General features: G+C 46.1%; 1 protein-coding gene across 1 annotated transcript; it reads left to right on the top strand.

The window, feature by feature from the left end:
- Positions 1 to 15112: 15112 nt before the first annotated feature.
- LOC138674599 (uncharacterized) lies at positions 15113 to 16366 on the top strand. The gene has a single exon (XM_069762415.1). It carries the CDS (start codon positions 15113 to 15115, stop codon positions 16364 to 16366), a length of 1254 nt encoding a protein of 417 aa, XP_069618516.1.
- Positions 16367 to 18058: the final 1692 nt, after the last annotated feature.

Genomic DNA, 18058 nt, shown 5'->3' with positions numbered 1-18058 from the left:
TAAAGTTGTCAAATCCCTATTAAAATCTCATTTATTGAGATAGTTGGTTATATGCATATACATACAAAAGCATTCCAATATACCATCATTGTTTTTATTGATTCCGTATATATATTTTTTATTTTTTTATTTTTTTATTTTTTGATTTTAATAAAGGTTTCTATATATATGTATATGTTTATGGTGAAATTATTATGATCTTATTTTGAATAAAAATATATTGTATACAATCTTTGGTCTGATGAATTTTTTTAAGGAGTTTATGGTATATATATATTCATTGACCAGATAGAATTTGATTTCTGGTATTCTTTTCTATATAGGTTTTGTTTAGCAATAAGGAGTGGACTGATGCACAAATTAAATAAAAAGTGTGGACAAACAAAAAAGATAGCTGTGCAGAAAGGAAGGAACAAGAGGATTTGTGCTTTGAAAAAAGCAGTTGGTTTGCACAGCGGCGTACACACAGCAATGCAGCTATCAGGGAGCCTTCTAGGGCAGCCCAATGACCTACAGCGCTGAGAAAAAAAAATGTAGCTTCCACTATCCCTGCACACTGAAGGTGGTGTTGGACAGTGGAAATCGCTACAGCACAAGCGGTTTGGGGGTTAATGGACCCTGCCTAACGCTATCCCTGCTTCTGACGAAGCGGCAGCAACCTCTCCCTAAGCTCAGATCAGCAGCAGTAAGATGGCGGTCGGCGGGAACACCTCTTTATAGCCCCTGTGACGCCGCAGACAGCAAGCCAATCACTGCAATGCCCTTCTCTAAGATGGTGGGGACCAGGACCTATGTCATCACGCTGCCCACACTCTGCGTTCACCTTCATTGGCTGAGAAATGGCGCTTTTCGCGTCATTGAAACGCGACTTTGGCGCGAAAGTCGTGTACCGCATGGCCGACCCCGCACAGGGGTCGGGTCAGGTTTCATGAAACCCGACTTTGCCAAAAGTCGGCGACTTTTGAAAATGAACGACCCGTTTCGCTCAACCCTAGTGGTGAGAACTTTGAATGCCCAAGTGCTTCACAGGAGTTTATAATGCAGTCGTGAAAATAAAAAAGTTTTTTTTTCCACAAAAAAAGATTTTTTAGCCCCCAAGTTTTTATTTTCACAAGGGTAACAGGAGAAATTGGACCCCAAAAGTTGTCCAATTTATCCCGAGTACAATGATGCCCCATATGTGGGGGTAAACCACTGTTTGGGCACACGGCAGAGCTCAGACATTTGACTTTTTGAGCGCAAAATTGTCTGTCGTGTTAAGAGACCCGCTGATGTACCTAAACAGTGGAAACCCCCCAATTCTAACTCCAACCCTAACCCCAACACACCCCTAACCCTAATCCCAACCCGATCCATAATCCTAATCACAACCCTAACTCCAAAACAACCCTAATGTCAACCCTAACCATAACCATAATCAAAACCCTAAATCCAACACACCCCTAATCCTAATCTCAACCCTAACCTCAAACCTAACCCTAATCCCAATACACCCCTAACCCTAATCCCAACCCTAACCTTAACACTAATCCCAAACCTAACCCTAATCCAAAACGTAACCTTAATGCCAACCCTAACCCTAATACCAACCCTAATCCTAACCCTAGCCCTAACTTTAGCTCCTAACCCTAGGCCTAACCCTAATTTTAGCCCCAACCCTAGCCCTAACCCTAATTTAAGCCTTAGCCCTAACCCTAAATTTAGCCCCAACCCTAACCCTAGCCCTATGGCTACTTTCACACTTGCGTCATGTGACATCGGTCGCAATCCGTCGTTTTGGACAAAAAACTGATCCCGCAAATGTGCCTGCAGGATGCCTTTTTTGCCCATAGACTTGTATTGCCGACGGATGGCCACACATCGAGTCCGTTGTGCACTGGATCCGTTGTGTTTTGGCAGACCGTCGTCACAAAAAAAAACGTTCAATGTTATTTTTTTTTTGTACTTTCCGTCCAACATTTCCACGCATGCGTGGCCGTAACTCTGCCCCCTCCTCCCCAGGACATAGACTGGGCAGCGGATGCGTTGGAAAACTGCATCCGCTGCCCACGTTGTGCACAATTTTCACAACTTGCGTCGGGCCGACGCATTGCGACGGCCCCGTACTGACGCAAGTGTGAAAGAAGCCTAACCCTAGCCCCAACCCTAACCCTAAATTTAGCCTCAACTCCTCTCTCCTGCTGGCCGGCAGATGGCGAGCGCAAGGCGCATGCGCCCGCCATTTTCTTTCCCAATGAAGAAGCCAGCGGGCAGGAGGGGACGCAGGAGGATACAGAGACACCGGTAAGTATGATAAGGTCCCCGAATCCCCCTATTTCTCTGTCCGTTAAAGGGTGTATCGGCTGTCGTTAAGGGGTTAAGCAATATGATAAAATTGTATCTTTTTTGTTGTTGTCACTAACCTGGAGGACCTCCAATGCTCTGTAAACAAAACTGATGCAGGGGAGAGGTACCGCCCCTTTTATCCTGTAGGTTTCCTGTCCCTGAAGGGCGGATCCCCTCTCTGTGGTGCTGTTATGGGCTCTGAGAAATACCGTTATCGGTAAGTAACTATGCTTTTCTCAAACACTCAATCCAATGAAAGTTCATATTTCGCCCATTTCAAAACATTTTATATTGGGAAATAGGGACATTACTGTACTGCTATTTAAATATATTGAAAAAGTGAGCAGACGACCACGATGGGGCAAACATAAGTGCAAACTAATTACCAGTGAGAGTATGTAGATTTCTACATTTGCAACTAGAAACCCAACAAGTTTAGATATGAGACAGGACCTATTAATACTGGTAGGATTCTGATTACTTGTTTGCATCAGTTTTTTTTTATATATTTATTATAAGGTTATGGAAATTTTATTAATTGTACTTAGGATAGTTTATTTTGTTGCTTTATATTGTAACGTGATTGGCACAGCTGGGATATGAGATGATTAGTTTAATAACTACGTAAAGGCCCCCATATACAGATTAGACTAATGTATCCTTGTGTCTATTTTTCTAAATGGGAGAAAATGAAAAAAAAAATATATAGAGAGAGAGAGATTGATATACAGTATATACTTAAGTATAAGCCGACCCGAGTATAAGCCGACCCCCTTAATTTTGCCACAAATAAATGGGAAAACTTATTGACTCGAGTATAAGTCTAGGGTGGAAAATGCAGCAGCTACCGGTAAATTTCAAAAATAAAAATAGATGCTCCAAACCGTTCATTATGGCCCCATAGCTGTGCCATATAGTGCTCTGCACCGTTCATTATTGCCCCATAGATGTACCATAGAAAGGTGTGCCATATAGTACTCTGCACCGTTCATTATTGCCCCATAGCTGTGCCATATAGTACTCTGCACAGTTCATTCTTGCCCCATAGCTGTGCCATATAGTGCTCTGCACCGTTCATTCTTGCCCCATAGCTGTGCCATATAGTGCTCTGCACCGTTCATTATTGCCCCATAGCTGTGCCATATAGTGCTCAGCCGAGTTCATTATTGCCCCATAGCTGTGCCATATAGCAGGGGTGTCAAACTGCATTGCTCGAGGGCCTCAGACCATGCCGGTTTTCAAGATTTCCTTTGCATTACACAAGGTGCTGGAATCATTCTGTGCAGGTGATTAAATTATCACCTGTGCAATACAAGGAAATCCTGAAAACATGACCTGTTTGCGGCCCTCGAGGAATGCAGTTTGACACCCCTGCCATATAGTGCTCTGCACCCTTCATTATTGCCCCATAACTGTGCCATATAGTGCCCTGCACCGTTCATTCTTGCCCCATAGCTGTGCCATATAGTGCTCTGCACCGTTCATTCTTGCCCCATAACTGTGCCATATAGTGCTCTGCACCGTTCATTCTTGCCCCATAGCTGTGCCATATAGTGCTCTGCACCGTTCATTCTTGCCCCATAGCTGTGCCATATAGTGCCCTGCACCGTTCATTCTTGCCCCGTAGCTGTGCCATATAGTGCTCTGCACCGTTCATTATTGCCCCATAACTGTGCCATTTAGTGCTCTGCACCGTTCATTCTTGCCCCGTAGCTGTGCCATATAGTGCTCTGCACCGTTCATAAATGCCCCATAACTGTGCCATTTAGTGCTCTGCACCGTTCATTCTTGCCCCATAGCTGTGCCATATAGTGCTCTGCACTGTTCATTTTTGCCCGATAGATGCTCCGTATAAAGCTGTGCCATTGCTGCTGCTGCAATAATAATAAAAAAAAAATGCCATACTCGCCTCTTGCTGCTTGCAGCTCCCGGCGTCTCGTCCCGGCGTCTCTCCGCACTGACTGTTCAGGCAGAGGGCGGCGCGCACACTATATGCGTCATCGAGCCCTCTGACCTGCACAGTCAGTGCAAGAGGACGCGAAGACGGAGCGGCGCCCGGCGTGTGGGACGCGGACAGGTAAATATAAAATACTCACCTAGTCCCGCCGCTCCTGACGCTGCCCCTGCCTGTCACACTGTCTCCGGGTGCCGCAGCTCTTCCTGTCAGGGGTCACTGGCACCGCTCAGAGGAATGAATATGCGGCTCCACCCCTATGGGAGTGGAGTCCATATCCATTTCTCTAATGAGCGGTCCCACATGACCGCTGAATAGGGGAAGAGCTGCGGCACTCTGAGACAGTGTGACAGGCAGGGGCAGCGTCAGGAGCGCCGGGACTAGGTGAGTATGCCTCAGCGCCCTCTCCCCCTCACCCGCCGACCCTGCCGCCTACTGTGACTCGAGTATAAGCCGAGAGGGGCACTTTCAGCCCAAAAATTTGGGCTGAAAATCTCAGCTTATACTCGAGTATATACGGTAGATGTGTGTGTGTGTTTGTGTGTATATATATATATATATATATATATATATATGTATATATGTATATGTATAATATATATACAGTCATGGCCAAAAGTATTGACACCCCTGCAATTCTGTCAGATAATACTCAGTTTCTTCCTGAAAATGATTGCAATCACAAATTCTTTGGTATTATCTTCATTTAATTTGTGTTAAATGAAAAAAACACAAAAGAGAATGAAGCAAAAAGCAAAACATTGATCATTTCACACAAAACTCCAAAAATGGGCCAGACAAAAGTATTGGCACCCTCGGCCTAATACTTGGTTGCACAACCTTTAGCCAAAATAACTGCGACCAACCGCTTCCGGTAACCATCAATGAGTTTCTTACAATGCTCTGCTGGAATTTTAGACCATTCTTCTTTGGCAAACTGCTTCAGGTCCCTGATATTTGAAGGGTGCCTTCTCCAAACTGCCATTTTTAGAACTCTTCACAGGTGTTCTATGGCAGGGGTCCCCAACTCCAGTCCTCAAGGCCCACCAACAGGTCATGTTTTCAGGATTTCCTTTGCATTGCACAGGTGATGCAATTATTACCTGGGCAAGACTAAGGTAATCCTGAAAACATGACATGTTGGTGGGCCTTGAGGACTGGAGTTGGGGACCCCTGTTCTATGGGATTCAGGTCTGGACTCATTGCTGGCCACCTTAGAAGTCTCCAGTGCTTTCTCTCAAACCATTTTCTAGTGCTTTTTGAAGTGTGTTTTGGGTCATTGTCCTGCTGGAAGACCCATGACCTCTGAGGGAGACCCAGTTTTCTCACACTGGGCCCTACATTATGCTGAAAAATTTGTTGGTAGTCTTCAGACTTCATAATGCCATACACACGGTCAAGCAGTCCAGTGCCAGAGGCAGCAAAGCAACCCCAAAACATCAGGGAACCTCCGCCATGTTTGACTGTAGGGACCGTGTCCTTTTCTTTGAATGCCTCTTTTTTTTCTCCTGTAAAATCTATGTTGATGCCTTTGCCCAAAAAGCTCTAATTTTGTCTCATCTGACCAGAGAACATTCGGGTTGACACTGTTGTACCCTCGGACTGCAGGGCAGCTTGAACTTGTTTGGATGTTAGTCTAGGTTCTTTATCCAACATCCGCACAATCTTGCGTTGAAATCTCTTGTCAATTTTTCTTTTCCATCCACATCTAGGGAGGTTAGCCACAGTGCCATGGGCTTTAAACTTCTTGATGACACTGCGCACGGTAGACACAGGAACATTCAGGTCTTTGGAGATGGACTTGTAGCCTTGAGATTGCTCATGCGTTATTACCAACACCTGTTAGGTGCCACAGCTAAGTTACAGGTGCTGTTAATTACACAAATTAGAGAAGCATCACATAATTTTTCGAATGGTGCCAATACTTTTGTCCACCCCCTGTTTTATATTTGGTGTGGAATTATATCCAATTTGGCTTTAGGACAATTCTTTTTGTGTTTTTTTCATTTAAGACAAATTAAATGAAGATAATAATACCAAAGAATTTGTGATTGCAATCATTTTCAGGAAGAAACTGAGTATTATCTGACAGAATTGCAATGGTGTTAATACTTTTGGCCATGACTGTATAGATAGAGATATATATATATAATATATATATATATAGAGAGAGAGAAAAAAATCACAGCAGCACATATATATGAATCGGCCATGTGAAAACACAAACAAATATACATTTCTCAAAAATATTTTTTCATAAAAAAATTTTCAAAAATTTTTTTTTCATAAAACTTACAGTAAAGATGAAATGGAGATTCTTAGTGCATAAATTGGCCAATTCATGTATGCCCATCAACCACGGCAAGGTGATCTCCCCCTGATGGGTCCTACTCTACCATAGATGCCACTCTTGGGCCACCAGCCTACAACTCTGGACAAAACATGTCACTCTGGGCTAATGTTCACATTGGGAGTGCTGATTGTTTTTATATATATATATATATATATATATATATATATATATATATATATATATATATATATATATATATATATATATATATATATATATATATATTCCTACTGATTCCTTTGCCACTCTCCTTGTAGTGCAGCCTGGGTCCCCTGCTGGCTTCCTTGCGTAAGCTCCCCAAACACATGAGACTAATGTCAGCTGTACCAGCCGATATTGATGAGTTTGGCCAATGGCCTAATGTGTATGGGGGTACTGGGCAACTGATGGTCGGGAGTAGGGTTGAGCGAAACAGATCGGACAATTTAAAAAATCGCTGACTTTTGGCAAAGTCGGGTTTCGTGAAACCCGACCAGATCCTAGTGTGGGATCGGCCATGAGGTTAGCGATCTTTGCGCCAAAGTCATGTTTTGTATGACCTTTCAGCGCCATTTCTCATCCATTGAAGGAGGATGCAGAGTGGGCAGCGTAATGACATAGGTCTCAATCTCCACTTTCTTAGAGAAGGGCATTACAGTGATTGGCTTGCTTTCTGCGGTGTAATAGGTACTATAAAGGGGCGTGCACACCGACCGCCATCTTACTTCTGCCGATCTTAGCATAGGGAGAGATTGCTGCAGCTTCATCAGAAGAAGAAATATAGTTAGGGAAGGAAGATTAACCCCGAAACTGCTTGTGCTGTAGGGATTTCCACTGTCCAACACCACCTTTTCTTTGCAGGGACAATGGAGGCTATATTTTTGTGCATCAGCTCTGTAGCTTATTAGGCTGCCCTATAAGGCTCCCTGATGGCTGCATTGCTGTTTGTACGCCGCTGTGCAAACCAACTGCTTTTTTAAAAGCAAAAATCCTGTTGCTCCTTTCTGCACAGCTCTCTTGCTTCTTTGTCCAAACTTTTGTGTGCAGCAGTCCTTTTTATTGCTGCCATACTTGTCCTTTGATCATTGTAGGGAGATTGAAATTGTACTACAGCCTTTGTATTTTTTAATATCTGCCAGCCACGTTCTGCCACTTACATTGTGTAGTGTAATACACAGGGCCTGTTTTTTGCTGCAGTCTCCCCCCCCCCCCCCAAAAAAAAAGTGAGATTTAAATTGCCAACAAGCTTCTATACATCAGTTCTGTTGGTCGTATATCTGCCAGCCACGTTCTGCCACTTACATTGTGTAGTGTAATACACAGGGCCTGTTTTTAGCTGCAGACTCCCCCCAAAAAAGTGAGATTTAACTTGCCAACAAGCTTCTATACGTCAGTTCTGTTGGTCGTATATCTGCCAGCCACGTTGTGCCACTTACATTGTGTAGTATAATACACAGGGCCTGTTTTTTGCCGCAGTCTCCCCCCCCAAAAAAGGGAGATTTAAATTGCCAACAAGTTTATATACACCTTCCACCTTGTTTTACAGTAACATATAACTGTTGTTATTTTGGTTAGATTTTAACAAAAAATCAGAAAGTCTGGTGGAAGAGGCCGTGGGCGGTCGTTGCCAGCTGATACTGATGGTGGTGGTGGAGCATCTGGTGGTAGTGGGAAAAGCAAAATAGCGTCTAAGGCTGGAGGTGTTGAGCCAGTGTCATCGTCTGGCTACACAAGGCCTCGAAGGCTCCCTTGTCTGGGAGTAGGAAAACAGCTTTTAAAGCTGGAGCAGCAGGAAAAAGTTTTGGCTTTCCTTGCCTCTAGCTCTTTCGCCTCCTTTTCCGAAAGTTCAAAATATAAAAGCAGCGAGTCGTCAGTGGATGCTCCCGGTCAGGACCAAGTCGCTTCCTTGTGTCCTTCACCCAAAGCAAAAGTGAAGGATGCGGTAGGCGACACTACAGTTTACTCCATGGAGCTCTTTACACATACCGTCCCAGGGTTAGGAAGGGAAATAGTTAACAGGTCATTACAAGATGAATCGGACATGGAGTGCACAGATGCACAGCCACAGCTAGATTATTATGCTGTTCTATTGACTCAGATCACTACATTGCCCTCACAGTGTACTGAGCCAGAATCTGACCCTGATGAGACTATGGTGCCCCGTCCCGAACACTATAGCACCTTACACGGTGACACAGAGGAAGGTGCACATGAAATTGAAGAGGAGGTGATAGATGACCCAGTTGTTGACCCAGATTGGCAGCCATTGGGGGAACAGGGTGCCACTGGCAGTAGCTCTGAATCGTAGGAGGATGATCTGCAGCAGGCATCTACATCACAACAGCTTTCATCTGGCAGGCCCATATCTGGCCAAAAATGTTTGACAAAACCAAAAACACTTTTAGGACAGCGTGGCCATCCGGTGAAAGGAGAACAGCGTGCAATGCCTGAAAAAATATTCGATAGTAGGAAGAGTGCAGTGTGGGAATTTTTTAACCAATATCCAAATGATCCACGTAAAGTTATCTGTAAGAAATGCTCAAAGACCTTTAGCAGAGGGAAGAATGTCCAAAATTTAAATACAACGTGCATGCGTAGACATTTAACCAGCATGCACTTGCAAGCCTGGACTAACTACCAAACGTCCCATACCATTGGTGCACCCTCTCAGAATGAAGGTAGTCAGCAACGCTACATTGCTTCCCTCACTGTAAGCCCACCGGTTAGGACACCACCAACAGCAAATGTGGAGGTATCATCGCAAGGCCAAAGCAGTCAGGGAATCACAAGGTTCTTGGTAGGAAACACTGTAGGTAGGCCACCATCAAGAATACCATCACCAACCCTCTCTCAATCTGCCATGACCACCACCACCCCCGCTAGTTCCGCCATATGCAGCTCTCCAGTCCAGCTCACCCTACAAGAGACTCTCGTTAGGAAAAGGAAGTACTCATCCTCTCACCCGCGTACACAGGGTTTGAACGCCCACATTGCTAGACTAATCTCGTTAGAGATGATGCCCTACCGGTTGGTTGAAAGTGAAGCTTTCAAAGCCCTGATGGGCTACGCAGTACCATGCTATGACCTACCCAGTCGACACTTCTTTGCGAGAAAAGCCATCCCAGCCCTCCACCAGCATGTCAAAGACCGCATTGTCCATGCACTCAGGCAATCAGTCAGTAGAAAGGTGCACCTCACAACTGATGCATGGACCAGTAGGCATGGCCAGGGACATTACGTGTCCATCACGGCGCACTGGGTTAATGTGGTGGATGCAGGGTCCACAGGGGACAGCCATAGTGGGACAGTTCTGTCTAGCCCACGGTCTAGGAAACAGTTGGCAGTAGGCGTTCGACACCCTTCCTCCTCCTCCAGAAGCGAAAGCTCGTCCACAGAGCACAGTCACCCGAACACTCCATCCGCAGCTGCCAGTGTTGCACACGAGGTGTCACATTATGGAACAGCTAGTGGGAAGCGTCAGCAGGCTGTGTTGGAAATGAAGTGTTTGGGCGACAACAGACACACCGTGGAAGTACTGGCTGAGTACTTACGGCAAGAAACTCAGTCATGGCTGGGCAGTGTACATCTTGAGGCAGGCAAGGTAGTCAGTGATAACAGAAGGAATTTTATGGCTGCCATAGCCCTTTCAGAACTGAAACACATTCCTTGCCTGGCTCACACCTTGAACCTGGTGGTGCAGTGTTTCCTGAAAAATTATCCGGGGTTACCAGCCCTGCTCCTGAAGGTGCGAAGACTTTGCTCGCACATCGAGCTCCAGCCGTGTACTGAACCATCAGTGATCGCTGAAGCTTCCCCAGCACGCCTAATAATCGACGTTGCAACAAGGTGGAACTCCACACTGCACATGCTTCAGAGACTGTGCGAACAGAGGCGTGCTGTAATGTATTTGTGGGAGGATACACATACACGGGCAGGCAGTTGGATGGCAGACATGGTGTTATCTTGTGTGCAGTGGTCGAAGCTCCAAGACCTCTGTCAAGTCCTTCAGTGTTTTGAGGAATGCACACGGCTGGTAAGTGCAGACGACGCCATCATAAGCATGATCATCCCACTAATGCGTCTGCTGATGCAAAGTTTGACGCATATTAAGGAGCAGGCGTCTGCGGCCGAGGAGGAGGGAAGCCTTGATGAAAGTCAGCTATTGTCTGCTCAGGGAACTCTCCTGGACGAGGTAGTGGACGAAGAGGAGGAGGATGATGAGGATGAATATTTATGGGAGGAGGATGCTTCTCAGGGGGCAATAGAAACTGGTGGCGTTGCAAGGTCAGGTACAGGGTTTTTGCGGGAGACAAGTGATGTTGATTTGCAAGAAAGTGCTCCTCAACCCAGCACAAGCAGTGAATTGACACCTGGAACATTGGCCCACATGGCTGATTGTGCCTTGCGTATCCTAAAAAGGGACCCCCGTATTATAAAAATGATGACCGATGACGATTACTGGTTGGCCTGTCTCCTGGATCCACAATATAAAGGGAAATGACAAAATATCATGCCACATGAGAACCTTGAGCAAATATTGGCTACCAAACAAGCAACTCTTGTAGACCGTTTGGTTCAGGCATTCCCAGCACACAGCGGAGGTGATGGTTCTCACACGAGCTGTAGGGGGCAACATGGCAGAGGTGTTAAAGGTGCACAAATCAGAAGTGGCGTTGGACAGAGGGGTTTTATGACCAGGTTGTGGCGTGATTTCGCAATAACCGCAGACACGACAGGTACTGCTGCATTGATTCAAAGTGACAGGAGACAGCATTTGTCCAGTATGGTTACGAACTATTTTTCCTCCCTTATCGATGTTCTCCCTCACAGGTCATTCCCCTTTGATTACTGGGCATCTAAAATAGACACCTGGCCTGAATTGGCAGAATATGCATTACAGGAGCTTGCTTGCCCAGCTGCTAGTGTGCTATCAGAAAGAGTCTTCCGTACTGCTGGTTCAGTACTGACTGAAAAAAGACTCGTCTGGCTACCCGAAATGTTGATGATCTAACCTTCATTATAATTAACCAATCATAGATTTCAAATTATTTTGCCCCACCTTCCCCTGCTGACACGTAGCTTGCCTGAAAAATGTCTTGCTTTTGGCCTCCTCTTACTGACTGCTCCAATTCCTCCATATGCAGCTGCTGAATGTCCACCATAGGCCATTTTTCTACCTCCCTAAATGGTCTGACTCCCCCCACAGGGCCGTGGTCACCACTTGGCACAAGCACCCGTGCGAGTGCCGTTTGCCTGGACAGGTGGGTGTGCCCACTTTTGGGCGACGGCACTGGCACAGGGTCCCTCATAGTACAATGAAGTGTCTCTGACGGCGGTGGTGCACACCCAACGCCAGACTGTCTGCCTCCCATTACAGTTGTCCTCCACTGAACAAAGCTGAGCCTCAATTTTCACCGTTTCAGATATTAAACTGCATTTGGCCTACTTGTTTGGTTGGGCCTACTAACGGTGTCTGCTGCTCCTTGCTTTTCTCCTCCACTGAACAAAGCAATGCCGCCTGTCTACTCCTGTTACCAATTTTGAACTGCATTTAGCCTACTTACTTATTTGGGCCTAGTAACTGTGTCAGCCACTCCTTACAGTTGTCCTCTACTGAATAAAGCAATGCCGCCTGTGTACTCCTGTTACCAATTTTGAACTGCTTTTAGCCTACTTTTTTATTTTGGGCCTATATCTGTGTTTCCTCCTCATCCTGCCCATTGCCCAGCCACTGCTAGATGAGTCTGCTAGTACATTGACCCAGACCACTACATTCCCCTTGCAGTCTACACAGCCAGAATCTGACCCTGCTGAAAGTCAGGTTCCCCTTCCCGCATACTATACCACCTTACACGGGGACAAAGAGGAAGGTGTAGATGAAAGTGCAGGTTCCTTCATTAGGGGGGGGGGCATACTCGTTGGCACTGGCACAGGGCCCCTCATAGTAAGCAAAAGTGTCTCTGGCAGTGGGAGGCGCCGCCCGCCATCAAACACACTGCCGTACTATGAGGGGCCCTGTGCCAGTGCCAACTAGTGTGCCCACCTGCTTGCTCAGGATCACAGCACTTGCAAAGTTGAAATACTTACCTCTCCCTGCTCCACCGCCGTGACGTATTCCACGTTTCCCGGGGCCACGAAAATCTTGAGCCAGCCCTACGCCCCCACAACTTTTGCCAAAAGAGCCCCTGTTTTCAATGCCTAACTATTATTATAAAGTAATTAAGATTGACAAGCTTCAGTAATACGAATTGATGTTTTTGGCATTAAAATGGACACTGTAGGTGTTTTCCTGTCCTCCACTCACTGCCGACTTTGATTCCCCATTGACTTGCATTGGGTTTCGTGTTTCGGCCGAACCATGACTTTTCGCAATAATCGGCTGATTTCACCCGACCCGACTTTTGAGAAAGTCGGGTTTCGCGAAACCCGACTCGATCCTAAAAAAGTAAAAGTCGCTCAACTCTAGTAGGGAGAGATGTTGATGGATGGATGTGGATGTGCAATTTCGGTGTGCCGATCACAATGTCCACCCAAAGGACCATTGTTATTATTATTATTATTTACTTATATAGCACCATTAAATCCATGGTGCTGTACACGAGAAGGGGTTATTATTTATTTATATAGCACCATTGATTCCATGGTGCTGTACGTGAGAAGGGGTTACATACAAATTACAGATATCACTTACAGTAAGCAAACTAACAATTACAGACTGATACAGGGGGGCGAGGACCCTGCCCTTATGGGCTCACATTCTACAGGATTATGGGGAAGGAGACAGTAGGATGAGGGTTGCAGGAGCTCCTGTGTTGGTGAGGCGGTAGCTTCGGTAGTGGTGAGGAGGCAGCTGGGTCAGTGCAGGCTGTAGGCTTTCCTGAAGAGGTGGGTTTTCAGGTTCCGTCTGAAGAATCCGAATGTGTTTGATAGTCGGACGTGTTGGGGCAAAGCATTCCAGAGGATAGGGGATATTCGGGAAAAGTCATGGAGGTGGTTCTGGAGATATTTTTGAGCTGGAGGTGACAGGAGGTGGAAAGAGCTTGGATGTGTGGTTTGAAGGACAGGGCAGAGTCAAGGGTTACTCCGAGGAAGCAGACTTCCGGTACGGGGGAAAGCATGATAAGGGTTACATCAAAATGCAAATATCACTTACAGAAAATAAACTAACAATGGCAGATGGGACAGAGGGAAGAGGACACTGCCCTTGCAGGCTTACATTGTACAGGATTATGGGGGAGGAGACAGTAGGTCAGGGGTTGCAGTAGCTCCAATGGTGGTTGAGGTGGTCGTGTGTTCATTAAAGGTTGTAAGCTTTTTTTGAAGAGGTGGGCTTTCAGGTTCCGTTTGAAGGATCCATATGTGGTGGATAACCGGACGTGTTGGGGCACAGAATTCGAAAGGATGGGGGATATTCGGGAGAATTCTTGGAGGCGATTGGGTGAGGAGCGAATAAGCATGGAGAAGAGAAGGAGGTCTTAGGAGGACCGGAGATTACGTGAGGGAAGATATTGAGAGATTAGTTCGGATATATATGGAGAAGAAAAGTTATGAATGGCTTTGTAGTTCAGCGTTAGTAGTTTAAACTGGATATGCTGAGAAACTGGGAGCCAGTGAAGGGATTTGCAAAGAGGGGAAGCAGTAGTGTAGCAAGGAGAGAGACTAATTAGTTGGGCAGCAGAGTTAAGGACCAACTGGAGGGGTGTGAGAGTGTTAAGGCCCCGTCACACATAGCGAGATCGCTGCTGAGTCACAAGTTTTGTGACGCAACAGCGACCCCAGTAGCGATCTCGCTATGTGTGACACGTAGCAGCGACCAGGCCCCTGCTGTGAAATCGCTGGTCGTGTCGGAATGGCCTGGACCTTTTTTTGATCGTTGAGGTCCCGCTGGGTAACACACATCGCTGTGTTTGACACCTTACCAACGACCTCGTTGACGACTCAGACACCGACATATAGGCGTGCATTTGCGTTGCCTTTTCCGCGCCCATTCAGTTCCGATTGGTGGTCGCTACTGCGTTCTGATTGGTTTGCGGCCATGCCTATGAGGCGACACATTAGCCCTTCCGTCCTTTGTTCCTGACCGCATGGTGGTTTGCAGATCGTTGTAGAGTTCTCCGGCCTGCGACTCCTCTTCCATTTCGATAATAATCTGTTCTTCAACGATTCTTCTGACAACTATACATTGTGCACGGTAGGTATCGTTTGGGGTCTCCAATGCGTTTTCATTTTCCCCTAAATTTTTATAGGGCACCTACTAATAATTACCTGCTATCATTGCTCTGGAGGGAGGGAGTGAGGGCTTGGCTGCTATCTGTGTACATATACTTTTACACGGGCTGCTATTTTAGGGGGTCTTGTGCGTGCACACCCATACAGCATGTTTTCTGTCATGCATGGTAACGGAATGGAGTGCATTTATTTTTTTTATTATTTTATTTATATATTTTTTTTTTTATTAACTTTCTCATCTTTTTATTTTATGTGTTTCAGTTTGCAGCATCATGAACAATGCGCAGTGTGCTGTTGTGTTTGCTGCATTGCTGGTTGAGGAAGCTCGGCGTCAAGATGAGGCACGGATGCTAGAGAGGCGTTCCAAACGAAAGCGTCGCATGTGGACCAGAGAGTGGCTGCAGAAGAGGTCTGATTTGTCCCACATGCAACTTGTAAGAGAGCTTCAGGATAAGAATCCTCATGATTTCCGCAACTATCTGCGGATGTTTGAGGAATCCTTCAAACATTTACTGGAAAGAATTACTCCACTGATTCAACGGAAGGATACAGTGATGCGTGCTGCCATCCCGGCAGATGAAAGATTGGCAGTCACGCTGCGATTCCTGGCCACCGGGCGCTCGCTACAAGACTTGCATTTTTGTTCAGCCATTTCAAGGACCCTGCTCAGCGTTCTAATTCCAGAGACATGTAATGCGATTTTCCACAGTCTACGTAGCTACATGCAGTTTCCCAACACGGAGGAGGAATGGAAAAAGATTGCCTCCGATTTTGAGCAGCTTTGGCAGTTCCCTAACTGTGGTGGGGCTTTGGACGGGAAACATGTCCGGATCACTCAACCACCGAACAGCGGATCCTACTTCTTTAATTATAAGGGCTATTTCAGCATCATCCTGATGGCCCTTGTTAACGCGAATTACGAATTTATAAATGTAGACGTTGGCATGAACAGAAGGGTTTCCGATGGTGGTGTTTTAGAGCACACACTCTTTGGAGAGCGTTTGAACAACTGTGACCTTCACTTGCCACTCAACTCTGAGACTAGAGGCAACCTTAATTTTGTTTCTGTCGGTGATGAGGCCTTCCCGCTTCATCCTAATCTTATCAAACCGTTCCCCCAAAAAAGTCTAACAGAGGAAAGAAGAATTTTCAATTACCGCTTGTCAAGGGCACGTCGGGTTGTAGAAAATGCATTCGGTATCATGGCTAATCGCTTCAGAGTTTTCCACACGCCTATTAACATGAAGCTTGAATCAATAGACTCCGTTGTTTTGGCTTGTTGTGTGCTTCACAACTTCCTTCGCCGTCGCGATGCTTTGGCGTACAGTCCACCTGGCTTCATGGACTCTGTGGGCCTAGAAAATGGGGAAGTGCAGCTCGGTGAATGGCGCGCAAATGATCCCGCAATTGCAGGCCTTCAACCATTGGGACCTGGCAGAAACACCCACGATGCGAAGACCTGCCGAGACAACTACTGCCAATATTTTAATGGTCCTGGTGCTACTTGGCAGCATCAGAACTTATAGTGGGCTACTACTGACATTTATACACTGTTTTAATTATTGTACTGATTTGTCTAATAAACTGTGTGTTTTACTTTGCAAAAGCTTTGTTTCTCATTCTTTCAGTAGTAAGGGCCCGTATATACATACGTGTATTCCTATGTATACAGATACATCCATATACACCAACATAGAAATCTACACAGATAGGTACATATACACATACATACTCACAGACATACAAATATAAATACCTATCTAAACATAAATACATATCCATACATTAAACCACCAACACTCCAGTCTTCCTGTGCAACCGGAGACGCTGTATTGATAATGCGTAACTTTTAGAACGCAGTAGCGTCTTCGGTCTGACCTGGAGATTAGAATTCAGGCCGCTGCCTTCGCGCACGCAGTAGCGTCCTGTAATAACCGCGGTGACGTTGATGCGTCGTGGGCGTGGTTTACGACGTTGATGCGTTGTGGGCGGGTTAAAGGACATTGCTGCGGCCTAGCTTGTAACTAGAGGCGGCAAAATGGCGGTCAGGCGACGAGCAACACCATGGGGCGACGCAGAAGTGCGCTACTTAGTTACAGAGGTAGATGCCAGGGATTATGGGTGTCATGAGCACCCTGAACATCCAGTCCTCCATAAGCAGGCTGTGCTGCGGAGGATCAGTCGGGGCCTAGCCCAGAGATTTGGGGTGCAGCGCTCCAGTACCCAGATCCAGAAGAAGCTGGCGGATCTGCAGTACAGGTCCAGTGAGCGCCTCGCCAGCATCCGGTCACAGAGCCTTCCCCATCGTGGTGAGTGGTGTTAAGATAGGTTAGCATAGTATATGGCCACGGCCGTTTTTAGTGTTTCTACTGCCCTCGGCACTTTTCGTGCTGCCTCCCCAATTGATGAGTATGCAGAGACTGTCAGCAGTGACTTGGGCTACTTTCACACCAGTTTTTTGACATTCATGGCAGATCCAACGGTTTTTCCTCATCTGTCGTGTAAAAGATCAGTTACGACAACACTGCATTTGGCCTCATTCATTCCCTATGGGACTTGTGGACATGTGCAGCACTTGCGGTTCTTGCAACAGCAGAAAAAAAAAATGATAGCAGTGTTTTTTTGTCTCAACGCAAGTGCAAAACCGCAAGTGCCGCACATGTCCGCAAGTAGCCATCACTACCTGTCCCTGCACCTTCCTTGCTCATCACCATCCCTCCCTGACCATAAACTAAACTATAAAGCTTTCTAAACTGTTTTCTATTAAAAAAAAAAAAACAATTACATGACATATTCCAATGATAATGAGGGCGGTGGTGGCGTGCACCCAACGTCAGACACACCGTTGTAACATGAGGGGCCCTGTGCTTGTACCGCCGTCCAGGAGAGAGTGTCCCCCCACAATGTCAAACAGTGCTCTACCACTTGCAAAATTATCTGTCGCTGCTCCATCACTGTTTTGTATAGGCGCTGAAATCCTTCCATGCCTGGCACAGACAATAACAACTTGTTGACATGTATGATTCTTCTTTAAATATTCAGGGGCCCTGTCCTACATTTACACCAGGAAATACTTTGAGCTAAATTACAATGTCTGAAAGTCAGCATAGGAGCACACCCCTGTACCAAAGTATGCCACCCTTTTTTTTTTGTGGGGGGAGTTTTTTTTTAATTTTAGTTTTGGATACATTAACATCACTTTAGGTTTTGGGACTCGG

This window comes from Ranitomeya imitator, chromosome 4 (genome assembly GCF_032444005.1).
Source record: "Ranitomeya imitator isolate aRanImi1 chromosome 4, aRanImi1.pri, whole genome shotgun sequence".
NCBI lineage: Eukaryota > Metazoa > Chordata > Amphibia > Anura > Dendrobatidae > Ranitomeya > Ranitomeya imitator.
The sequence above is the reverse complement of the archived record's forward strand: the minus strand, read 5'-3'. Positions and strand labels throughout refer to the sequence as shown.

Bases quoted from the DNA above. Each gene is read 5' to 3' on its own strand.
- LOC138674599 (XM_069762415.1), top strand. From the start codon at position 15,113: ATGAACAATGCGCAGTGTGCTGTTGTGTTTGCTGCATTGCTGGTTGAG.